At 38.3% G+C, this 25,077-nt stretch overlaps 1 protein-coding gene across 3 annotated transcripts in view; it reads left to right on the forward strand.

Annotated features, from left to right (window-relative positions):
• Positions 1-25,077, forward strand: part of Znf148 (zinc finger protein 148) — a 107,675-nt gene that overhangs the window by 35,059 nt on the left and 47,539 nt on the right. For 2 of the 3 annotated variants that reach the window (XM_051191377.1, XM_051191379.1), the window contains exons 2-4: positions 4,990-5,066; positions 11,155-11,290; positions 17,350-17,698. In XM_051191377.1, the coding sequence (XP_051047334.1) occupies positions 17,366-17,698 (333 nt within the window). In that variant the 5' untranslated portion in view covers positions 4,990-5,066; positions 11,155-11,290; positions 17,350-17,365. The remainder of the gene's footprint in view (positions 1-4,989; positions 5,067-11,154; positions 11,291-17,349; positions 17,699-25,077) is intronic. The other variant, XM_051191378.1, reaches the window with a different exon arrangement.

A 25,077-nucleotide genomic window follows, 5' to 3' on the forward strand; every position in this document is an offset into this window, starting at 1 on the left:
GCTGGTCTTGTTATGTGGTTTAAGCTCAAAAGAACTTGGGCTTCTTCTCCCATTTCAGCTTTCCAAGTGCTGAGATGATAGGTGTGCTCCACCATACCTAGTTTTAGTAGTGTTACTATTATCACACATCTTTTGTTCGTGAAGAATTGCCATTTTCTGATGTGTGGTACACTTGTAGATGCAGAGCTTTACATCAGGTGTTTTTCCATTGCCTTCCTTAATTTAGAATCTTTTAAACAATTATATACTTGTTTTGTTTATGTGTGTGCACTCACAGAAACATGACATGGTGGCCATGTGGAGGTCAGAGAACAATGGGTGGGGGTTGGCTCTCTCCTTCCACCATGTGAGTCCTGGTGATCAGGTCCTCCTGATCAGGTCATCAGGCTTGACATCTGGGTGGCCCGCTAGCTTCTTTTTCCTGTTTAAACTTTTTAAAAAAGTGTGTGTGTGTGTGTGTGTGTGTGTGTGTGTGTGTATATGGGTGGATGTGTGGGTGAGTACACACATGCACTAAGTGTGTGGAGGACCCTGGAGCTGGAGTTAAACAGTAGGTAGTCATAAGCTTCCCATTGTGGGTACTGGGAATCAAACTTGAGTCCTCTGGACAGGCAGTCAGCACTTGTAATTGCTAAGCCATCTCCAGTCCTTTCGCTTTACTTTTTGAGATAGGGTTGCTCATGGATTACTGATTGGCTAGACCAGATGGCCAGGAAGCCTCCTGGATCCTCTATTTCACAGTGTTGGGATTGTAAGTATGCTTTTATTTAGGTCCTTAGGATTATGGGTCACTCTGTTTCTAATGTGGATGATAGTTGTGGCTGTTTCTTGCTTGAAAACTACTATTTCTAGTATTAGCTTATACCATAATTTGGTAGACTTAAAACACACATAAATGACATGCAGATACACTCTGGTTTACTTTTAGCTGTAGCCGTTAATCTGATTTTCTTGGAACCAAACAAGAAGCATCTGGCATAAAAACAAAGACAAGAAAACATCCCAAACCCAAAACTTCCTGTCTGTTGTTAAGTTCATGCCTTTCTAAAATGTGGCTGAAAGAGAATGTCAGTTAAATGCATCAAAGATAGCCTCAAGAGGACCAGTATGTGTCTGTCTCAGTAAGGAAAGAAAACAAAGCACTTGGATTGGTTTGACTGAGAGGAAGCCCAAGTTTGAATTCTCCACTTCTTCCCCGTGTCTTCCATCTGCAGCTTACTGTTTCTGGTTCATTTATAATCTGTCTGTGTCTGTCTGTGCCTGCCTGATGTCTGACTGTCTGTCCCTAACAAAGGGCTTTGTTCTGTCTTTATTGAACAGCACAGAAAGCGTCACATGGGGAAGGAATGGGACACTTTACAGAAATCTTTAACGGAGTGTTACAAAGGATGAAGTCACTCCAACTGACCCAGCTGATCCAGATAACAAACAGTACTACAAACATTCCATCATCAAGCAATGTCTGTTTCCAGTCTTTATGGATGATATTTGCTGTATAAGGTCATTTTTAATATGTTTACTCCTTTCACCAAATGATTGTCATGACACACACATACACATTTATTGTTCTCTGGGTCAGTGGCGTGGAAGACTACATAATTTAAGATGAAAACTTTGCATAAGTTTAGGTTGTTGAAGCTGATTGTATGGGAAATCAAGGCACATAAGGCTGGTTGTTACATTGTTCTGTTAAAGGCGGTGTAAACAAAGGCTGAGGACACAGCAGGACAGCAGTCTTAAGTCTCAAGTGACCTCAGTGCCTATTATTAACTGGGCAGTGAAGTCCAGCAAAAGTTCCAGTCTCTTTGAATGTAAGTCGTCGTCTCATAAAATATATTATCACAAATAAAATCTTCTGAAATTAGTTGTTCTTAAAATAAGCACTGTAAATTCTATAGTATTAAATTATTCTTCATATCATGCATTTAAACATTAAGCTAAATAGGACTGAACTGTTCTTAATATAGCTAAGACTGACTAATCATGGTATATTTGCAGAGGCAGGTGGGTCTCTTGAGTTTAAGGCCAGCCTGGTCTACAGATCGAGTTCCAGGACAGCCAGGGCTGTTATAGTGAGATCCTGTATTTGAACACGGAATCCTGCCCTTTCCTAGTTGGTAGTTGTGTAGTTTTTAGTAAATTATGTGAGCCTTCAGTCTTTTAATTTGTAAAATGTGAGTAGAATTCTAGTAATGACTAGTAACAGTGTGGATTGAGTATCCCTAGGAACAGAAGTGTTTTGGGTTGTCTGTCTTTCAGTTGAGAATATTTGCATGCACATTATGTGTTATCTTAGGGATGACACCCAAATCTAAACATGAAATTCATTCATTTTTCATGTACACCTAATGTACACAAACTGACAGCAATTTTATATAGTATTTAAAAAATAATTTTGTGTGTGTAACAAAGTTTTATGGTATGGAGTTTTTTGTTTGCATCAAATTGCTACTCAGGAAGTTTGGGATTTTAGAGTATTTTTAATTTCACATCAGAGATACTCAACTTTTGTATCAGTTAGAGGTTTTTCTTTGATACCTGTAAATTCCTGGGAATGTTGCTCAGCAGAATCTAATGTTCTTTTCATTCTTGTGTGAGATCAACATTAAAAGGTCATCTCTTTTTTTCTTTTTGGTTTTGAAAAGTTAGCAAAGGCAGATTAATCACTCTCAATTTGATTTTCCTGTGATAAATTGCTTAAACTTCTCTTACAGGACTTAGTACTTTATTACCCCAAACATCTTCTCTGTGTACTCAACCACTCCAAGATCATAAACACCCCTGGACAGTGTCTAGTCTCTCCCTGTTGCTGTAACAATGTATTAGGACAAGAGCAACTTAGGAGAGGAAGGGTTGCTTTCTGGGTCATAGTTCAAGGTGTAATCTAATATGATAGAATAGAATAGTGAATGGCAGTATAGTATGGTGCAGATACTCTTAGTGTAGTGTTTTGAGTTTCATGGCTTCTGTTTTTCTGTTCTATTACTGTAGAAATATATTTTGAAAATAATTTTGTGTATGACACAGTAACGTGTTTCTGTAGTTCTAGATGTTTGGAGCCAGAAGTGGGAGGATTGCTTAAGCATAGGTATTTGAGATCAGCCTAGGTAGGTAACATAGTAGAACTCTGTTCCAACATTAGTAAGAAGCACAGTTGCTGGACTGGTGTATAGGCTCTTTTGAATGCTTGAATTTGAGGCAGGCAATGCAGAGCTTACTAGAAACTTTTGTTGTTGTACTGGGGACAGAACTGTTGTGTGACAAAACTTTTCTTGGGGAGACACCATACACATCTACTTATCTCAGACAGGGATCCCATGATAGACCAAGTATAAAGGCCAACTTGATGAACCAATGAGTTTATTGGGTTACTTAAGATGGGTGAGGGGTCACCTACAGGAACAGAAATGACTCAAAGACAGCTGCATCATCAAGGCCCAAGCATTGGTGGCAGCTCACAAAGCTGGGAACATGGAGCGCACTGCACAGTCTGCAGGCAGCTCCACAGGTGGGACAGTGTCCTTTCTAGGTGTCTCAGTTGGTCTAAACCTCTTCCAGGTAGTCCCACTGGTTTCTGCTTCTTCCAGGCAGCTGGTCTGGTCTCAGTTTTCTCTGTAGCTTGTCTTGTCTGAGAGTCGTCTTTGGGGAGGGGCCTAGTTAATCTTTTCAGTTTCAGGAACTCCTGGAAAGTCACCCATGCTGGGGTGGGTTTTGATCTGTCATGGGATCTCTTTCTGGGGTGAGTAGGGGTGTGTGTGTGTGTGTGTGTGTGTGTGTGTGTGTGCGCGCGCGCGTGTTGTATCTCCTAAGGATAAGTCTTGTCACACAAGAGCTCAGGGTGTTCAGAGCACTAGGCAAGTGTTGTCACTCAGCTACATTACTGTCCCATGAATTACTTTAAAATAAACTAGGAAATATTTATAGCTATGTCAGCAGCTGAGCTACTCACTGGGTATAGAATGATAAATTATCAGAAAGGTTATTCTTTGGAACCCTTGATAAAACTATATCAGCAGAACTTTTAATTACTTGCTTATTTCCTGAATATTGCATTGGTGGGTTTTACTTATTCACAAGATACTTACCTAGGCTTAAAAATGGCTTAGGGGGAGTGGTAAGATGACTCAGTGAGTGCGGTGCTTGAGGACCTCTGTTCAGGTATGCCCTTTGCCTCTACTACCAAGACTTGGGAGGTAGAGATGAGAAATCCCCGGGGCCAGCTGACTGGCTAGACTGTTCAAATTGAGTGAGAAAGGCACTCACATCAACTTTGGCCTTTCTTGTGGAAATGTATGTGTGCCACATGCACTGGTGGTACCCTAGTGATCCACCAGTGAGTGTGTGTGTGCGTGCATTATGAGTGTAGGTGCCTGTGGAGTTCAGAATAGGTTATTGGAGCTAGAATTGCAGGCTTTCCAGCGTGAATGCTGAGAATTGAACTTGGGTCCTCTTCAGGAACAACAACTTTTCTTCACACTTAGCCATCTTTCCAGCCCCAAACTACATTGTTTAATGCATTTTGCCATTTCAACAAGAGGCAGTGTGGCTGTGGATTTTATCAAATGTAGTACCATGTAAATACTCAACATATGGAGAGCATCAGTGCATATTTTGTTTTTATGTTTTTATTTCTTCTTGAGATAATTTTTCCTGTTTTTCCAACTTGTTTGTGATCTTTCTGTGCCAAGCTCATTGCACCAGCAATGCATCTGTTTTTTTCTAGTTTAAAATGATTAAAAATTATGGTTTTAACTTTCAAGACATCTTAATCCTTAACCAGAAGTTTGAAAAAGTGCTGCTTATCATCTTTGATAATCAGTTACATTGATGGGCCATTGTAGTTGAAGCATTAGTTGTGAATTATGTTTACTTACGAAAAGAATTTTGTTAGATTGTTCACACATTTATTTAGACCTGTTTTGCCTAGCTGTAAGAATGTATTTAATTCAATCCTTTTGGGTTATTAACTTGTATTTTCATACTTTACAGAATAGAAGAATCAGTGGCTTGAAAATTCAGCCAAGTGACCTGGCGGGATGGGCATTTGCCTGACACATTTTATAGAGGTAATCCAACATTGTTTTGTCCAGGCTGTAGTTTTTACATGAAAAATTGTTGTCAGATTTGCGCAGATACTCTTCATTTCCTGAATAGTCCTGTTCTATTGCTTATGCAGAACCTAAGCTCCAGAGACTAGCATGATAGTGTGATCTGCACATCTACACACTGAAGAGAATCATGTACTGAGTTGGCAGGTGAAGCCCATTGATCTCCTTTTTAGCCCCAGTTCCTTTATACTAGGAGGACTGTTGATCCCTTTTCTTTCTTTGCAGCCTTTCTTGGTGTTTGTATTAAACCTGTGCCTTTATCAAACAATTTGAAAGAAAATGAGATATTTAAACAGTTATAAAGATACTTACATATCTGCTAATAACACCTATTTTTTAAGGCATGGTTTCACTATGTAGCTCTGGCTGTCCTGGAACTTGCTCTGTAGACCAGGCTGGTCTCGAACTCAGACCTGCCTGCCTCTGCTGGGATTAAAGGTGTGAGCCACGTCTGGCTTGAAACTTGTATTCTTACGTCAGTATTGGTGGTCATAAAAAATTTAAAGTTGTATTGTGAACTTTTAAATTTGTTTTGAGAATTCTTTTAGAACTTTAGGATTGAAAATGTTATCTGTTTTGATGACCATATTTTAGGGCTTTCTTCTTTGTTCATGTCTTCTGGCAAATGTGGGAGCTACTCCTTGTAGCTTTCTTTACCTAGGTTTCATTGTAAGCAGTAGAGAATGTCACAGTGTTAAAATCAAACAGAAAAAGTGGCCTCCTCTCCCATTCTTTGTTAATATTGTATATTCTCTCAGACATCTCTCTGGACACACAAGCTCCTATTTACTTGTTAAAATTTTTTTGCTTTAATTTTTTACCCCCCATGATGAAGTCTTTGTATATTCTGTGCTAGCTTCAGACTCATTTTTTAGCCTGTGGTGGCCTTGAACTTTTGTAATACTCCTCTCCATGTTCCATCAACCAGGCCATATTTACATTTTTTAAAGACATTTTATTTGTATTGTATTTCAGTGTGCTTTTTAAATAAGCTCCCATATTTTGAGATCATTCCTTCTTATATTTCTTAATATTTAAATGTACATGATTGTTTTATTTAATAAGACACCTATTTATAGTTATTTAGTTTTTTAGCAAATTCTTGGACAGATCTGTAGCTATTTTGAATGTACCTACAATTTGAATTCCTTTTATATGAATTTTCCCCCCCATTTGGGTGTATGTCTATGTGAATATACTAGGCTGCAGATCTGTCTGTCTGAGCACACTACATCACAGGTGCTTACGCTTTTCCTGTATATAAGCTCAGAGGCTAAAAGGACAATCAGTATTCCTCTTTATTACTCCCACCTTTTTCCTTTGAGGTAGGGTCTCTCCTTGAACATAGGCTTTGTTTTCTGGGTAAGCTGCTGTCTTTGAGACCCTTGGAGCTGGAGTTGCAGGGCATTTGCAGGGATGCCTGGTGCATGTGGGTGCTAAACTCTGGCCCTCGTGGTTTTGGAACAAACACTTCTAACTGCTCAGTCATCCCTCTAGCTTCTACTGCTTACATTTCTAAGGGAAAAAGTGCTGGGGCCAAAGTGTGGTGGATGATTGACCTCTATAATGTATGCCCAGCACTAGTGGTTATCAGTGTGAGCACTGGTTTATCTCTTTGACAACACTAGCAAAAGATTTATTTGTCCCTTTTATACTTATGTATATTTGTGTATTAGGGAAGAATCCTTGTCATTATGTTAGGAAAATTATTTTTACTTAGTATTTGCTTTTCTTGTGATTTTGGTTTTGTTTCAGTCCTATAGAAGCTTATTTTTTTTTTTTCTGAATTGTTAGATATTTTTTATCCTTGGCTCTGGTAAACAGAGTGGAGAATTCTGCATCAGCTTGAAGAGATTGTAGTCCTTGAGTATATGATTATACATTCTTCTCTGTATTATAATTTCTGTGAATGACCCAAGTTTGACATTCTTGGTGATATAAAATTGTTGTGTATAATACTAGTAGTTTTAGAGTTAATAAATTTTGATAGTTAAAAAGTCACCAGTAGATCACAGAAGTAGATACACGGGAACTGTAGTAAAAGGGCTACATATGGTTCCAGGACTAGTTCAATGCTAGCTTTGGACACATGGTAAATTCCATGTTAGGATGGCTACTTGAGACCAAGTCTCAGAAAAAGAAGAAAACTTAGTAAGTTTGATGTTTAAAACATTTAGAAAAGATATTAAAAACCTACAAGGCCTCCTTGGCTGATCCATCTGTGTTTGTGGCTGTGGCCACGACTGCTCCTGATACCCAGCCAAGGCAAAGCTAAGGAAGAGTTGGCGGAGTCAGGTGAGGAAAGGGGATCTTGTCTCTTTAACGGATCCCTCCTGAAGCACCCAACTCAGCCAGTTTTGTTTGAGAAACATGGAAAGGAAGGCTCATTTCTTAAACAAACAAATGAAATGAGTAACCTTGTAAACAAATTGGAACAGTTGGCTCATCGTCTGGAATAAAGTAGTGTTGCTTATATATTTATATAAAGATATCATTAAATTCAGATTTCATTTTTGTCTTTTTGTGGGTTTTTGTTTTTCTTCCCCTGAGACAAGTTTTCTCTGTATTGCTCTGGAACTCGCTTTGTAGACCAGGCTGGCCTTGAACTCACAGAGATCCACCTGCCTCTGCTCTGCCTCCCAAGTGCTGGGAATAAAGGTGTGTGCTGTTTTGTCTACTTTCTAAATTCAGATTTAAAGTAATTCAAGTTATAGGAAGTAATAGAACTTTTATTTATCTAATTAAAATTCATTATGGTTGGAGAACATTTTGTATGAGTTTGAGTCCTTTTAATTTTGCTGAGGCTGTCTTGCTGCTTAGTATGGTGTCTGTGCTGGAGACTGTCTTACTCCTTAGTGGGATGCTGCTGCAGGTTGTTAACAGTGTGGTCTCTGCTAGAGAATGTACATTTAGAAGCAGTATTTTTCTTTTACTAACCTCTCTTTCTGTCCAGCCCACCCCCATTTGTGATCCCACCATCTTCTTTCCTTTGTTGTTATGGTTGGAAGGTAATCACTGATCTTCTTGATGGTTGTATTAGTTACTGTTCTGTTGCTGTGATAAAGCACCATGATTAAAGCAATTTATAAAAGAAAGCATTTAACTGGGCTATGGTTTTATGTATTTATTTGTTTGTTAATTAGTTTTTTCGAGACAGGGTTTATCTGTATAGCCCTGTCACTCTGTAGATCAGGCTGGCCTCAACTCAAAGATCCTCCTGACTCTGCCTCCTGAGTGCTGGGATTAAGGGCATTTGCCACCACCCAGCTGGGCTAGGGTTAGAATCCATGATGGTGGAGCAAACACATGGAGCAGGAAGCAGGAGGCAGAGAGTACACTGGGAATGGCTTTCTCAGAAACCTCAAAGCGCACCCCTAGTGGTACCATTGTTCCAACAAGGCCACACCTCCTTATCCTTCCCAAACAGTTCTGCCAGCTGGGGTCCAATATTCAAATATGAGCCTATGTATAGGCCATTGTCTTTCAGACCACCACAGTGCTTTCTTGCACACATGCCTTGCTTTCAAGATCTTTTCCCCTTCTGTTTACTTTCAACAGTTTTATTTTGATGGATCCAGGAATAGTTCTTTTTGTATCTATTGCAATGGAAGTTCACTGAGCTTGGATTTGTAAGCTTATTTTTTAAAATTAGTCAAATTTGGGGACTATTTAACTTCTGTCTTAGTAAATTTTACTTCTTTTTCTCTGTCATCCTTATATTAAGAAATATTTGTAAGCAGGGTGTTGGTCCACTTATCTTTGGGTCTCTTTTTTTCTCTGTATTGAGTAACTCTCTTTCTCATAAAGATTAACTTACTGTATTTGTTTACTCTTGTTTGTGCAAGGGGTTGCATGTATGGAAGACAATGTGTAGGAGTTGGTTCTCCTTCCACTCAGCTCATCAGGCTTGGCAGCAAGTACCCTCCCTACCCACTGAGCAATCTGATCAACCCTAATTGGGTAATTTCTATGGATGTACATTTAAGCCTACAGGTTTCATTTATTTCTATTTCTTTTGCAATTGTGAATTTGTTTTTGAATACTTGGCATACATTTTTGTATTTCAATACAGAATCTTCAATCCCCAAATTTCCATTAGAGTCTTTGAAATAATTTCTTTCCTTTGTTGAGAATTTTACTTGGTAGCTGATCATTTTCATAGTTAAGTTCATTTATGAGTTGAGTTTATTTAAATTAATGTTTTGAGATCCTTTTTTTAAACCAACCCATGAGGGCACTTAGAAACACCTTCTATTGCCTGTTGCTTTTGATGAATATCTGCCTGCCTGCCTGCCTGCCTGCCTGCCTGCCTGCCTGCTTTTTTGAGACAGCCTTTCTATGTAGCCCTGGCTGTCCTGGTACTGGATATGTAGACCAGGCTAGCCTTGAATTCACAGAGATCTGCCTGCCTCTGTATCCCAAGTGCTGGGGTAGAGGGTGTGAGCCACCACTCCTGGCTTGTGTTACTGCCTTTTTCTGGTTCATACTAGGGACTGAATCTAGACTTCATGCATACCATGCAAGGACTCTACTATGACCCAGTGGTATGAGTTATATTTTCTGATATGTTTAAGAGTCTTATGATTGTTGAAAATGAGTATTTTGCATGATGCATGTTATAAATATATAATATTGCAAGTCTAAATTGTTGCTTCCTACTTTTCAAGTAGTTGTTATTTTTAGTATTATTTATGTGTGATAACAATTCTGTTGACAAAGAACATATTTTACTTTGTACACATTTTGTTAGAAAAATAAACAAATACCTAGGAAAATTCAGGAATGGAATACTAAGCATGAATAGGTCTGTATTTTACCTTTCACATGCTCATAGAAATTTATCATTATTGTAACAGGCCTCACCGTAGCACTGACGGGCTGGACTCAAACTCACAGAAGTCACCTGCCTGTGCTTTCTGAATGCTTGGGAATTACTACTGTTTTGCTTTGTGCCATGGTAAACATGTACAATCATAGGTTGTTTTGTAAAGCTGATCCAGACTGTTCATGGAGCCCCTAAGTTACGAAATTTCGTAGTCATTTGAAATTTGATCAGAAGTGCTTGCTGTCAGAACTTTTCCTTGTGGATAGCTTGTACTCTTTGGTGTTCATTACATGGCACATTTTCTGAATGATTATTTCCATCTTTTTGTCAATTTGTTTTCCATCTAAGATAACCCTGATGATGAAATTTGTATATCTAGATGGTTACGTGATTTTTAAGATGGTACTCTTTCTATTGTGAATACACATAATACTTGTGCTTGCTAATTTCGAGACCTACATTTGTTTGCTTCTCTTTCACTTCACAAACTTTTTTGAGATCAGGCTGACCTAGAAATCAGAGGTCTATCTACCTTTTTAGTACTGGAACTAAAGGCATCTATCACTGCACTAGTCCACAGACCTAATAGAGTAGCTCTGACCTAGTGTCTTTGTGTGGTTGCTTAATCTTTGTTTTCCATTTTCTTTTAGTTTTGTAGCCCCCTGAATTTTGATGTAGTATTTCATATCTCAGAGTTTATATTCCTCACCTAGGCAAATTATATCTGCCTAAAATCTTAACCATCCGTCCATCCATCCTCTATCATCCCTTTGTCCGTCCGTCCGTCCATCCATCCATCCTTTGTCCACCCACCCACCCATCATCCACCCATCCACCCACCCATCCATCCATCTGTCCGTCCATCCATCTACATAACATGTAAGGTAGGGAGGGAGAACTTGTAGAGGTCAGAAGGACAGTGTGGTGGAACCAGTTTCCTCCTTCCATGTGGGTTCCAGGAATGAGACTCAAGTTATCAGGCTTGGTATCATGCATCTTTACCTGCTGAGCCCTTTCTCTGGTCCCAAGGCAAATTAGTTCTTAAAAATACCTAACACTATTGTATTTTCTCAGTTTCATACCTAAAAAACAAACCAGTTTGTTCTCCTTCAGACATGGCTCACTAGATCACTTCAGTGTTCATACAGTTTGCACTTACAGTGTCACAGCACTTTTCTGAATGTAATATATTTTGCTTATTAAGTGTGTTTTTAATTTTAGGAATTGGATGGCACAAGTGACTGAGAGAATCTTGAGAGTTTCTGGAGCCTATGAAAGGTAGAAACTCAACCATGATTTCTTTCTCTACTCAACAGCATTCCCTTCCTTGAAGTCTTCAGTTTTACTTCAGTCTCAGGTAACATATTTCTCGTAACCTTGAAAAAAGTATATTTTATTTATTTATAAAACTATTTTAATTAAGTCATGGATAAAAATAGCACACAGTCTTGAGGCAGCCATTCTAACTGTATAGTTCACTGATATATGCAGAGTTTTGAACTGGTCAAATGTTTGGAGTGGCTCCTTAAATCCACTGTGTTAAAGAAATTAAGCTTTTCAGATATATTTAAACTGGTTTTGTTGGATGATAGATTTCATATTGGGTTTATATAATAGTTTCAGTTTAGATTTTTATATCTGGAGAAATCTTTTTTTTTTTTATTTTTTATTTTTTTTTAATAAAGAGAGTTTTTCCCCTTAGACATGGTCTTACACGATTGTCCCGGAACTCACTATATAGACCAGGTTGGCCTCGAACTCACAGAGATCTACCTGCCACTACTTCCTGAGTGCTGAGATTAAAGATATGCCCCACCACTGCCTGGCTAGATTCCATCTTATTGAGTGTGGTTACTATAGTACCTGCCCAGTGGTGAGAAGAAAACTGGAGAACACTATGCAATTTATTATTTTAGGTTATGTGTATGGGTGTTTTACTTGTATATCTGTAATCCATGTACTTGCATGGTTTATGCAGAGGCCAGAAGAGGGTTTCAGATCTGGAACTGGATTTACAGCTGGTTGTGAGCTGATGTGTGGATGTTGGGAATTGAAACCAGGTTCTCCAAAAGATCAGTCAGTGATTTTTAACTACTGAGCCATCTCCAGCTTTATTATGCTCTTTTTCCTTCTTATCAGCAATTGTATGTATATCTTCCATTTATATCCTATTGGCCATAACTTTGTTATTTGACTACCACCTGTAAGGAGGTCTTGGGCAATAAGTTTTACCTTGGCAGCTATGTGCCCCATAAATTTAGAGTTTTCTTTTGTTGTTGTTTATCGTTATGGGTGTTTTGGCCTTTGTGTATATATGAGCAACATGTGCATGCCTGCTGCCTATAGAGGTCAGAAGATTGTGTTGGAGACCCTGGAACTAGAGTTACAGATGGTTGTGAGTCACTGTGTGGGTGATGAGAATCAAACCAGGTCCTCCTTAAGAGGAGCATGTGGTTCCATCCCCATCCCCCAAACAGGGTTTCTCTGTGTAACAGCCCTAGCTATCCTGGAACATATTCTGTTGACGAGGCTGGCTTTGAACTAACAGAGATCCACCTGCTTCTGCCTTCTGAGTACTGGAATTAAAGGCAAGGGCCACCACTGCCCTTAGAGTCATCTCTAGCTCTATCATATAACTTATTATTAGATAGAAGATAGATAGGTTTTAGGTGTGGGTATTAGGCAGCCAGCTGTCTGACACACTTATTGTATCATATTTAATGTTATTAGATTTGTTTTAGACAAATCTTGGTCAGTAATGAAGTACATTAAACAAATTAATACCTAATTAATATTACATTTTAACATTTCTTCATTGTACCCAGGGAAGTTTTCTCACATCTGTATTACATGGAATGATGGAATTCAGTTTTCTAATGGAGTCAGTCGTTTGAGTCTGTGTTGGTACCAAATATGTTGGATGCTGTATATAACTAGGACTCAGGGTTGCTCACTTGGTGTGCCCTCTCCCCAAATAACTTCTCGATACAGATAAATTATATCTGCTTCTTAAATAGTTTGAGTTAGCAAAAATGTAATTTTTTAATTTCTCTATGCCAATATTTTCTGGTTGTGTTGCTTTAGAAGACATACTGATAAATATTTGGAATATGTTATGTGCTTAGATCCTATGTTTTCAAGGGGTTTTCCTATTATGTGGGAATGTCTACTAATTTTTCCTGAAGTATTTATAGATTATTTCTTATATGGTTAAAAGTGGTCAGTTTTATTTGAGTTGTTCTTTACAAAATGGATGACCCTTATCTTGAAAAATCTCTTAATTGTTAATTTATTAATATCTGTTAAAATTATGACTATCACTTCAATATAGAACTTCTGTTGCTGCTGGCACTGATCAGAAAGACCATTTTGTTTTATTGCCATTATAAACATGGCTCTTACTAGGATGTTTTGAAATATTAGCACTTAAAAATGTAGTTTTCAAGAAAGACTTTATAATATGCAAAATGGTTTTTATACATAGATGTATCTGAGCTGGGCATGGTTTCATGCCTGTAACTCTTCGTACTTGGAAAGGATGAGGCAGGAGGATTGCTATGAATTCAGGGCCAAACTGGGTTGAAGAGTGAAGACTGTCTCAAAAAAACCAAAAGAAAAAGGAAAAGTATATTTGAGATGTATCTGAATATAGACTATGCTTAGACAAGAAATATTTTGATTTTCAATGAAAAATAAACAATTTTGAGTAGTTCAAAGCTATATTTTGAAGGAATGAAGTAGAAACTTGTCAAGGTTCATTCTGGTATTAATTGAGGTTTCTTCATTTCATCAAATTTGATATCATGAGGCATAATATGTTATGAGCACACATCATCCCCCACCAAGCATACCCACATACATATGCATTTTGTTTGCCTTGCTGTACTGACCTGGCTAGCAAGCACTAAACTTGTATCCCATGTGCTATGGCTGTAGTCATGCAGCACCACAACCAGCTGGTTGGTTGACATTTGTTGTTCTCAAGTTATGTGTTTGCAATGGATCTCTCTCTGATTTGTAAATAGTGTAGAACTATGAATTCCAGATCAGTGTAACTGAAATCCTCCAAATAAACAGGGGTTTGGTGAAACTGTTTTGGTTCAGAAGCCATTTGTGAGGGATATAGCTCAGTGGTGAATGCTCACCTAGCATGCCCACGTCTCTGGGTTCTATCCCAAGCTCCTTGGTGATAGGCCAGAGAAATAATTGATTTTTAGAAAAAAAAAAAAAAAAAAAAAAAACCTTCTTTGTGTGTCTGCCTAAAGAGAAGTTTGTGTCTGGTGGGTGTTCCCAACCCCCACTCCCTACACCCCATGACAGTGTTTCTCTGTTCGCTATAGTCCTGGAACTCACTCTGTAGGCCAGGCTGGCCTTGAGAAGCTCCTATTTAGCCTCATGGGTTCTGGTTTAAGGGTGCATATTGTTGACCCTTTCTTAAGTTGGAAAATACTCTTTTCATAGAAAATAAAATGATGTTTAGGTCTCTAACCTTGACTGTCGTATTCTGTTTTGACTCATAATATACATTTGAAGTTCCATATTACTCAGTGACAAAAAATAGGAAATGCTGTAACTACCAAGCTCAACAAACAGACAGAAGGGCAGGATCTTGAACTGAGATTTTTTTTTTTTTTTTTTTTTTTTTTTTTTTAATGCTTGAATGCAGGTTATTTAAACTGGTGGAGACAGGGATAATGTTTCCCAAAGACCCAGCCCCATGACCTGCTTCCTCCAGCTAGGTTCTACCTCTTTAAATTTCTATACTCTCCCCCCAGAACCACCCACATTGAGGTGCCAACCTTTTTAATAAATAAGCCTCTTGGGATAGGGGAGCAATTCATTATCAAACCAAATGTTAGGTCAAGAGTACCCACAGTTTCCTGGGCACTGTGAGGCATGACTTTAATCCCAGCACTCGGGAGACAGAGGCAGGTAAATCTCTGTGAGTTTGAGGCCAGCCTGGTCTACAGAGTTCCAGGTCACCCAGGGCTGTTTCACAGAGAAATCCTGTGTGTGTGTGTGTGTGTGTGTGTGTGTGTGTGTGTGTGTGTGTGTGTGTGTGTTTGGGGGGGGTAGGGGACTACACACAGTTTTTCTTTTGATAAATATTTCCCAAGCCTGGTCTACAGAGTTCCAGGACACCCAGGGCTGTTTCACGGAGAAATCCTGTGTGTGTGTGTGTGTGTGTGTGTGTGTGTGTGTGTGTGTGTGTGTGTGTTTGGGGGGGTAGGGGGCTACACACAGTTTTTCTTTTGATAAATATTTCCCAAGCCTGGTCTACAGAGTTCCAGGACACCCAGGGCTGTTTCACAGAGAAATCGTGTGTGTGTGTGTGTGTGTGTGTGTGTGTGTGTGTGTGTGTGTTACACACAGTTTTTCTTTTGATAAATATTTCCCAAGGCTTACTTTAAAGTAGGAGCAGTGATCATTGATACCAAAGTATTTTTGCTATTGCAGGTAAACTGTGTCTAACACATTTGTAGTTATCCAGTTTAAGTCTAAATATTTGACTTAATATAGGATATTAGGAGTATGTAGCCATGGGTGAGAAGGAAGAGTCTTGTCATCTTGCCATATAATTGTTTTCAGGAAGATTTTTGAAGAGGCCAGGTTTGTTTTCTCCCTGGTCTGTTTCTCCTTATTTTTAATTTGCCTGCTCTATTTGAAGCATGCTATTTTCCTATTGAAGTACTTGATGCTTCCTTCACCCCAAATATCCTTTGTCTCTAAAGTGCTTCCTTAATACTTGCTTCAGCTTGATATTGTATTTTATAAATTTGTATGTTTGTCCCCCTCCCAAATTGATACAGGTACAGGAATATAATTTTCAATTTTTGATCAAAACTGTGGCAGTTAAAATCCTCTACTATAGGCCCCCAGTTTGGGCAGGAGTAGCATTATCAACTGAATGCTTTTCTTTTGATAACACAAAACAAAACCTGAGTTTTCCCCAAACCACTTACTTTAACTTGATTTTTTAAAAGTTCTTTTTACATCTTCTAAAACTCAGTTTTTAAAAAATAATTGTAGATGTGCAGCAATAGATGCAATAAATATCCTGCAAATTGGGGGCTTTCCATATTCTTTTTTTTTAAATTTTAATAATTTTATCTCCAGTATATTTTAAAAATCATAAATGGGGTTTGCAACCCAAAGCAATTTATTGTCAAACCAAATGTTAGGTTAAGAGTACCCACAGTTTCCTGGGCATTCTTTAGAGGCTGACAGGCAGTTCAGACCATACTTTTTCAAACCTATTTTCTTTATTATTTTTCAGATTTCTGAGGCCTAGTATTTAAACTGTTCTATTCTAAATATGCATGACTCTCTCTGGTACAGTTTTCCACATTTTAAAAGAAAACAATAGATAGTTTAGAAATAAAGCATAGTTTTCAAGGGTTTCCAGAGTATTGACAAGAATAATCAAATTTTAGCCCTTTACACATTTACTTGGTTGTAGAATGGCTTGTTCTCTAAGAAACATGTAAAACAGAGTGAAGATAGAAGCTATAAACAATTGACCTTTAAGAGTTTGTTTGCTATGTGAAGATTTTGAGAAGTAATATCAAATGCTGCTCTCTGGTCATCTTATGTCCTCCGTCCTGAAAATACCTGGTACCTGAGAAGGCAAGACAAGCAAGTCTGAGTTAGACTTTTGTTTGCTCTGCAGTTTATAAAGGTCTATGAACTGTTCACATAAGAAAAGGCCATCCCTTGATGGCCTGGGTAAATAAAAGGACATTTTGATTTTAGTCATGATTGGAATTTAACTTAATTTTGGTGATAAACCAAAAGTGATCTTCAGCACTGTCTTTAGAGAAGAGGTCAGTAAACCAAAGCGTAAGACTCACTCCCTGTACTCATTCACTTGGAGATTGAGGATTATATTCATCCTGTGTACTCTCATGTTCTCAGAGTGCAGCAGTGTGCTGGACTTGCAGGCATGTGTACTGTGCCCATTGGATGTGGTGCTGGGGCTTACTGAGTGTGTCTGCCAAGTGCTGCACTAACTGAGCCAGGTCACAGCCCTTTCTTAGGATTTATGAAGGGTTTTATTTGCTTCAGTGGTTTGCCTGTTAGTATTCTCTGTCAGGTTATGTTTTCCTCCTTTTAAATTTATGACACTATAATATGTTGAAATCTGAAGGTTTTTGAACCTACAAATACTTCTTTTAATCTACTTTGCGTAATATTCAATTTCAGTAATGAAATAAACTAGGATTATCCTTAATTTAAAAGTGAAAGCTTGTTTTACTTTTCTAGCTTCTGGAAGTCAATCTTGGTAATTAGAATTAGATAAATAAAAAACTTTCTGTTTGAATGTATACTTTTTATAATTTGAAAAAAAAAAAAGCCTACCATGTTAGACATATAAGCTAATTTGTTATGCTTTGTTACCAAACTTGATTTTTCTAGGCAGTTATACTTAAGCATGAACATTGACGACAAACTGGAAGGATTGTTTCTTAAATGTGGCGGCATAGACGAAATGCAGTCTTCCAGGGCAATGGTTGTAATGGGTGGAGTGTCTGGCCAGTCTGCTGTGTCTGGAGAACTGCAAGAGTCAGTACTTCAAGATCGAAGTTTGCCTCACCAGGAGATCCTTGCTGCAGATGAAGTGTTACAAGACAGTGAAATGAGACAACAGGATATGATATCGCATGATGAACTCATGGTTCACGAGGAGACGGTGAAAAATGATGAAGAACAGATGGAGACACACGAACGCCTTCCTCAAGGACTTCAGTATGCACTTAATGTCCCTGTAAGTACTAACTCGACACTGAGCTAAACTAGAGATGCTAATGTGGAAGTCACCACAGAAATCACAAAGTTTAAAGGCCAGTCATTCTCTTAGTAGACCGCCTAAGCTGTGGACAGCCAGCCATCAGATTTGAAAAGCAGAGTTTTGTGTCATTATTTTAGAAATCTATCCTTTCCAACATTTATTTCTTTGGCCAAGTTATGTGTGTACTAGTTTTAAGTACTTACTTTGAAAGACACTGAATATTTTAGCATTTGGGTGTTTGTTTTGATTTTTCTCTATGTAGCCCTGGCTGTCCTGGAACTCGCAGGGGGATTGCTGGCTTGCATCAACACCACCCAGCCTAGCATCTATGTTCATAAAGAGCATGGAGCCTGGACCTTAAACATGTTAGAGAAGGATCACATTCTGGGGTGTTTGTGTCTTATTCCTGCCGCTTTTTGTGTACTATTGAGACTGACCTCAGGGTCTCATGTACTCTGCCTTTTTCCATTTTTCTGGTGTCCCATCCTCTTTGTATATACTTGGTTGCGTTCTGTCTTTGGAAACAGTATCAGGCCTTTACTCTTCCCTGTCCTAGATATTAGGGCTCAGCACTGAAGGTGTTCTTTCTGGCTTTTTGGTTGTTTTTTGGTTGCTATTTGTTTGTTTGCATGTTTGTGGCAGTTTGTCACTATATAGCCTAGGATGGCCTGGAATTTGCTGTGTCGACCAGGCCATCCTTAAAGTTTGTCACAGCTTCCTGCCTCTGCTTCCTTGGTGGTGGAATTTCACCTACCCCAAGATAGTCCCTTTTAGGTACCCGTGTCTTACTTGTCTTCTTCCACCTTTTCATTTATTTGTGTTTGATGAAGAGTCTTATAGGCACGCTGACACCACACCCAGTTGTCTGCTTTAAAAAAAAAAAAAAAAAACTCGGTAATGAGTAAAACCACAACCATATTCTAAGTCTTATCTCTTACACCACTGGTATGAGGTTCTGAGGATCTTATCCCTCTGCATTATCAATGCTATACTTGTTCTTTGCGTGAGGATCATTATATATCCTGCCTGAATGTTTAGCCACAACTTTTTGTTCTTTAGCATAGTGCTTCTTCCTCACCGTCCTGCAACTTCTACGGATGCTAGGTTGGACCCTGAAATGGAGATTTGTGATGACTTGTTCATGGTCTCTCTTGGTAGATTGTGGATTCTAGGCTCCCTGCCTCCCTCCCTCCCTGTCTCCCTGCCTCCCTCCCTCCCTGTCTCCCTGCCTCCCTCCCTGTCTCCCTCCCTCCTTCCCGTAACCCAGGTTTTGAAACATAACGTGAAAAACTGGGTAACCATTTACAACTATGCATATATACACCACCTTGTGTCTACTCAGTTGCAGAGGTCCCTTTATAGTGGCCTACATGAATTGGTGCTTGAGTGTTGAGCCAGTTTCATGTGCCTTTAATGAATCCTTGTACAATTCTTTGTATACATAATTAGATTTGGTTTGATACTTTACTTTTCTAACTTAAGAAAAAGAGTGTTGTGTAATTTTCTTTGCCTCTGATGTCATTGTTTAGTTTTGATGTTTGGTATTCCAATCCTCAGAATAAGTTAGGAACTAGTCCCTGTTCCTGTCTGCTAGAGCCAGGCAGTAGTGGTGCATGCCTTTAATCCCAGCACTCAAGAGGCAGAGGCAGGCGGATCTCTGTGAATTTGAGGCCAACCTGGTCTACAAAGCTACACAGAGAAACCCTGTCTTGAAAAACAAAATAAAGTAATATTTCTGTCAGCCAGAAAAGAGGAGAGAGTTGATTCACATTCCCTTATATGCTTGCTAAAATTCATCAGGACCTGGTGCTATTTTAGAAGACTTAGAGAAATCTTTGACAAATTCTCTTTTATAGATCTGGGCCTATTTAGATCATCTCTTTTATGAATCTCAGCAGTTTGTTTCAATAAACTGGTCAATTCTGTTGAAGTTTTCCAGTTTTCAGACACAAAGCTGTTCCCAGTTTTATTACTTGTTTAATGCCCATGTAGTTGCTTCTTTTCTGTTTGATATCAGTAGTGCTTTTTTCTCTCAGCCTGGCTATAGGCACATGTTTTGTTGTTTAGTGCCATTTACCATTCTTAATTTTATAGCTGAGTAGTGCTAACCTGTATTTGCAGAGTTTAGAGTGGTCTCTAGAGCTTCCTTATCGTGTAAAACTGATACCATATCTGTTGAGTACTGCACTGTGCCACCTTCCTCCGGAAGTGGCTTACTGATTTTATTGGTATCTTTAAGAAACACTAATATTTCATTTTTTCTGTTGATTTCTTCTTTTTTAAAATTGATGTTATTTTTGACTGTGTGTGCGTGCATGTGTGTGTGCGTGTGTGTGTGTGTGTGTGTGTGTGTGTGTGTGTGCGCGCACGCGCGCACACTCGCTGGGGGGGGGTGTCCCTGTAGAGACCAGAAGAGGGCCTCTGATGCCCTGAAGCTGGGGTTACAGGTGACAGCAAGGTGGTTGTATCTAGTAATCTATAGACTTTGAGTGGAGAGACTGTAGCCTGAACATCCTTTTCCTTTTAGTTTCTACCCAAATGAGAGAGAAAGAACTTGTTACTCCCTCAGTCAAATGGCTTCATTTGTACCTCAGTGGTTTCATTGACTTACTTCTTTTATAGGAGGTTATTGCACTCTCCCTCTATTTCCTTTCTAGGAAATCAGACGATATTAGTTTACCAGGTCCACTGTGACAGTTAATGTTTCTTTTATATATGCTATATTTATTTATGCCTGCAATATTCTTGTTGACATCTTAGCTTTTGAAAACTTTTGCTTTGTATGATTTTTATTGTGGTCAACTTAATTTTGTTAATCTTTGCTTGTAAGATTATTGTTATTATCCTTTAAGGCTTATTTTCTAGGCCTTGCCTTTAAATTTTCTGAGTTTAAAATTTTTTTCTCATTTTTTATTATGTTTATGTGGTTTCCTTTTTTGAAACATAGTCTCTCTCTGTTTTGTACCTGACTCTTCTAGAAATCACTATGTAGGCCAGGCAGGCCTCAACTCAGAGAAATCCACCTGCCTCTGCCTCCTGAATGCTGGGATTAAAAGTGTATTCCACTATATAAGGGTAGATGTGTGTCTGTGTGTATGGGTTTGTGCATGTGGAGGCTGGAGGTGTCTTCCTGGAGCTGGAGTTAGAGGCAGCGGTAAGTAGGGCGCTGGAAACTTTGTCCTCCTTCTCAGCAAGATCAGCTCGCATTCTTGACCCGAGTTGTTTTTTCACTCCCCAATTTTGTATTCTAAATACTTGGGCTATCAAGGCAGCCCAGGCTTTTAAGTGAAGATGCATTTTGTTTTTATTTGAGGAAAGATTTAAAGTGAAAAGCTTCTATTTTCAATTCAGAGTTCAGACAGCTGCATACATATAATCCACAACCCATCATGATACAGAACATTTTCATTATTCTAGAAGGTTGTTTTGTAATTCTTCCCAGTCGATTACCTCCATAGTTGTTAGGATTCTTTTCCATCATAGTTTATTATTGTCTCTCTTGGAAATTTCATGTAGTGGAATTATATGTTGCGCTCATGTCTGGCTGCTTTGGTGAAGCATGTTATTAGTTTATATCCATGTTGACTGAGTATTAATACTTCATTCTTTTTCCTTGTTGACTAATGTTTTATTACTTTAATATCTGAACATCATGATCTTTCTCTTCCTTGTGTGTGCTTTCTCATTTTAATAAAGCTATTATTAAATGTATTTATTGCTCTTCACTTTTTCTGGATTTTTGTAGGTCTTCTCTGGAGTTTTGTTTCTGTTTGCCTGGCTTAGTGTCTGTCTTTAAGTCAGAATCACTTTTTGACTCTATTCTCCATGGTAAAGTTTGAAATCAGGTAGAATAATGCCTCCAGTTTTTTTTTATTTTTTTATTTTTTTATTTATTTATTTTTTTTTTGCGCAAGACTGTTAGGACAGTTTATGTCCCTGTATTCCATATGCAGACTCAGTCTTCATTTAGAGTCAACTGGTTTTTATTTGGATCACGTTAATTCTAGGTATTGGTTTTATTATAATCAACATTTAAATAGCAGTGACTTCTAATTCGTCAGATGGCATACCTCTGCACATTTTTGGTTTTCTTCAGTTTACCCCAGCATTGTCTATAGTTTTCAGTGTTGTGTAATTAAACACATTTTGTTTGGATGCTGTAGCAAATAGTATTATTTAAAGTATCATTTTTTAGTTAATACAAGGATAAAGAACAGCAGTTGCTTTTCCTGTTGACTCTTCTGGGACACTGTTAGGGTGGCCTGTCTGTTAGTTCTCAGAGTTACACTGTATTCACTTTTATGCCCACCAGCACACTTGCATGAGCTTCCTTTCTTTGTGGAGAACCTTTCTACTATGCCTGGGATCTGACATCTTGAGAAATATCTTTTGGGAAATGTATTGGCTTGCTGGCAATTGCACCTCAAGCCTGCTAGGCAAACACTACCTTTGACCTACAATAACTTACACACCCCGAGCTGCTTTGACATCTGCTTTTACTGGGTGGGCTTTCCATGCAGTACTCTAGCTAACAGTGTGGGGACTGAGAACCTCTTGGGTAGTTGATAGGAAGAGCAGAAAGGGGAAGAGACAAGAGCTAAACATTTGTAATCCATCCCTGCCCTACTCCTAACCCTCTGCCCACCTCCAATCTGGTTTCCACTCTGTAATTTGGTCATTTTTAAGGATGTTTTATTAATGAAAGCAATAATATGTGACCTTTTGTGACTGACTTTTTTACTCGACATATAAATGAATCAGAGCTGTCATCTGTAATCCATTCTTCTTAGGTCACAGGTCAATACTCTCTTATTGAAAGTGCATTGTAGTTGTTTCCAACTTTTGGTTGGTACAAGTAAAACTGTTGTGGACATAGGTACATGGGGCTTATGTGGATACAGGTGTTGATATCTGCAGAATGACTGTCCTTTCATGTTCTTAGCCTATCCATCACTGATACATGACCACCTCTAACATTTTGCTGTGTCTCTTCATGTTTTTTTTTTTTTTTTTTTAAATTATCACAAGATTGTGAGGGTTTCCCCTCCTTATCAGCACATTGGGGCTTTTCTCAACTCCTTATTCTTTTAAAATGTCTGCTCGATACTCCATTTGTATGGTTACCCAAACTAGGTTTGTCATTTCTCTAAGATAATGATAAATGAAACTTAAAAATTGGTCATGCCATTTAACAGATGGTCGGAATATGGGATTTATGTAACATTGTTTTATACTGGGACATAAATAGACATGAGGAATTTTTTTCCCTTCTTAGTCATATATTGCTGTTAGTGGCAAAGGGTCGGGCTTGGGGTTTAAGTATGCATTGTTTTTCTTTGAAAGGGAGTTTCAACCAGAACAGAATGATCCTGTTCCTCAGTGTGTATAGACTTAAGAGCAACAGTCTGCTCTCTACATTCTTTTTAGAGTTTGTTTTAAAAAGTGACACCAAGCATGGTTTTCTTCTTGCATTTGGAAATCGCAAATAACCCCTTTTTATATTACCTGTGGTTTAGAATTGACAACTGGGTTTCCTCAAACTAACTGTTAATGACTTTTGGCTCTGTGCCCTTAGTAAATTCTCTCTAGTGACTATTGAAAGTTACAGCTAAAACTTTATTTGCTGCAGCTTTGTTCTCAGGGTTTATTTTGATTTTCTGCACTGAATTAGTAGAGGCCAACTTTTTAGTGTGTACTTCACTCATTGAACATTTGCTCTCTGATATGCTACATTTAAATTAAAACTTGAGTTATTTAACCTCACTGGGCATACTCCAGATGCTTGTCAGCGATACAGTTTCTGTTGGGCAGTATCCATGCAGGCTGTCATCTCTGCTGACTGTCTCACTACACAGCACTCTGTTAGAATCTTTGCAGCCAAAACCAAGTTCATCTTAGAAAGTTAAGAAAGCTTTTGCTTACCTTCTTATTTGTACTAATTCATCAAAGAGGATTTGAGGACTCCTAAACATTTGTGTTCTTTTCTTTTCCAGTTTGATGACAAGCATGTTAACAGGAAAGGTTTGTGTCTGTATACAAACTGGAGCAAATTATAATGAACAATATTCTCATAAACTGTTGGATTTTTTCACTTGAGTGAAAATATTTTATAAATTGGGAGCTACCTAAAAATTCATGTCCTTGTCACAGCGTGGTATACAGAAACTATTTCAGGTATATAGAAACCCTGAAAGATTCACTGCAGCATCTATGTGCCATCCTTACAGACATCTTTTCAAAGCTTATGTGTAAAGACTGCTTACGGGAGTCTGTTCTTATTCCACTGTGTGGGGAACAGACTCCAGTCATCAGGCTTGAGGATGGGTGCCTGTACCTGCTGCAGCTTCTCAGTGGCTTTGACATTTGAAATCATGAGTTTCTGTGCTGTAAAGCAGCATGGTAGAATCGTAGCTATATTTTAATGTGTTTTGTTTCTTTGAATAAGTTTTTAATTGGTCTGTAAACTCAAAATATATTTGGCCATTGGAGTAAGACTTCTGTTTTGCTTTGGAGTTTCAAATTTTTCTGAAATCCTATCATTAAGGAAGATGGCACAGACAATTATAATTATATTGTATGCTTTTTCAAAGTCATTTGTAAGTTATAGTCTGTTCTTAATTACTATTGCGTATCTTTTCCAGATTCATTTGGGAGATTCAGTAGTAATTTGTTACGTTTGTGGGCTGTTTTTTCTTGGCCTTTGTTAGGGCTGTGTTTTAAGAAGGTGTGCATTTTAACATTCAATTACTTCAGCATAGTGTGGATATAATTTTTAGAGGCAGTTGAACTCATGTTTCCTGTTTTCCTCCTATGCTACGAGCACTTAGAAGTCTTGATAGAAATCAGTTTCTAAATAGAGAAGACATGGCTGAATGAAACTTCATGCTCTTTGATGAGATTATGTTATTGCTTACAATTACTGATGTCAATTCCTTTTATTAGTTGGTTTATGAATTGCGACTAGGTTATACTATGTGGTCTCAGCTGGCCAGGAGCTCACTTTATATAGTCCTGGGCTGGCCTCAGATTCACGAACATGCCCATCTCAGTTCATTTCATAGTGGATGAATTAGAGTAGCTCTTCAACAGGTTGATTTACTTTGCTGCCATGCTTGTGTCTAGAAGTATGTTAGATTTTGGCCTTTTCTTTTGGATTTAGAATAATATTTGCCTATGACTAATAAGATTTCAGTGATGGGACCCAGGTTAGGATAGTAATTTTTGTGTCATATACATTATTATACAGAACCTGGAGGAAATTTTTATACAGTATTTTTACTGTGTATTCTGAGTACAGCCTGATACATGAAGCCAAGGTTGCAAGGTTCCATCCACTTGGGGCATCATTTCAGCAC

Source organism: Phodopus roborovskii, unplaced genomic scaffold, assembly GCF_943737965.1.
Source record: "Phodopus roborovskii unplaced genomic scaffold, PHOROB, whole genome shotgun sequence".
NCBI classification, from domain to species: Eukaryota; Metazoa; Chordata; class Mammalia; order Rodentia; family Cricetidae; genus Phodopus; species Phodopus roborovskii.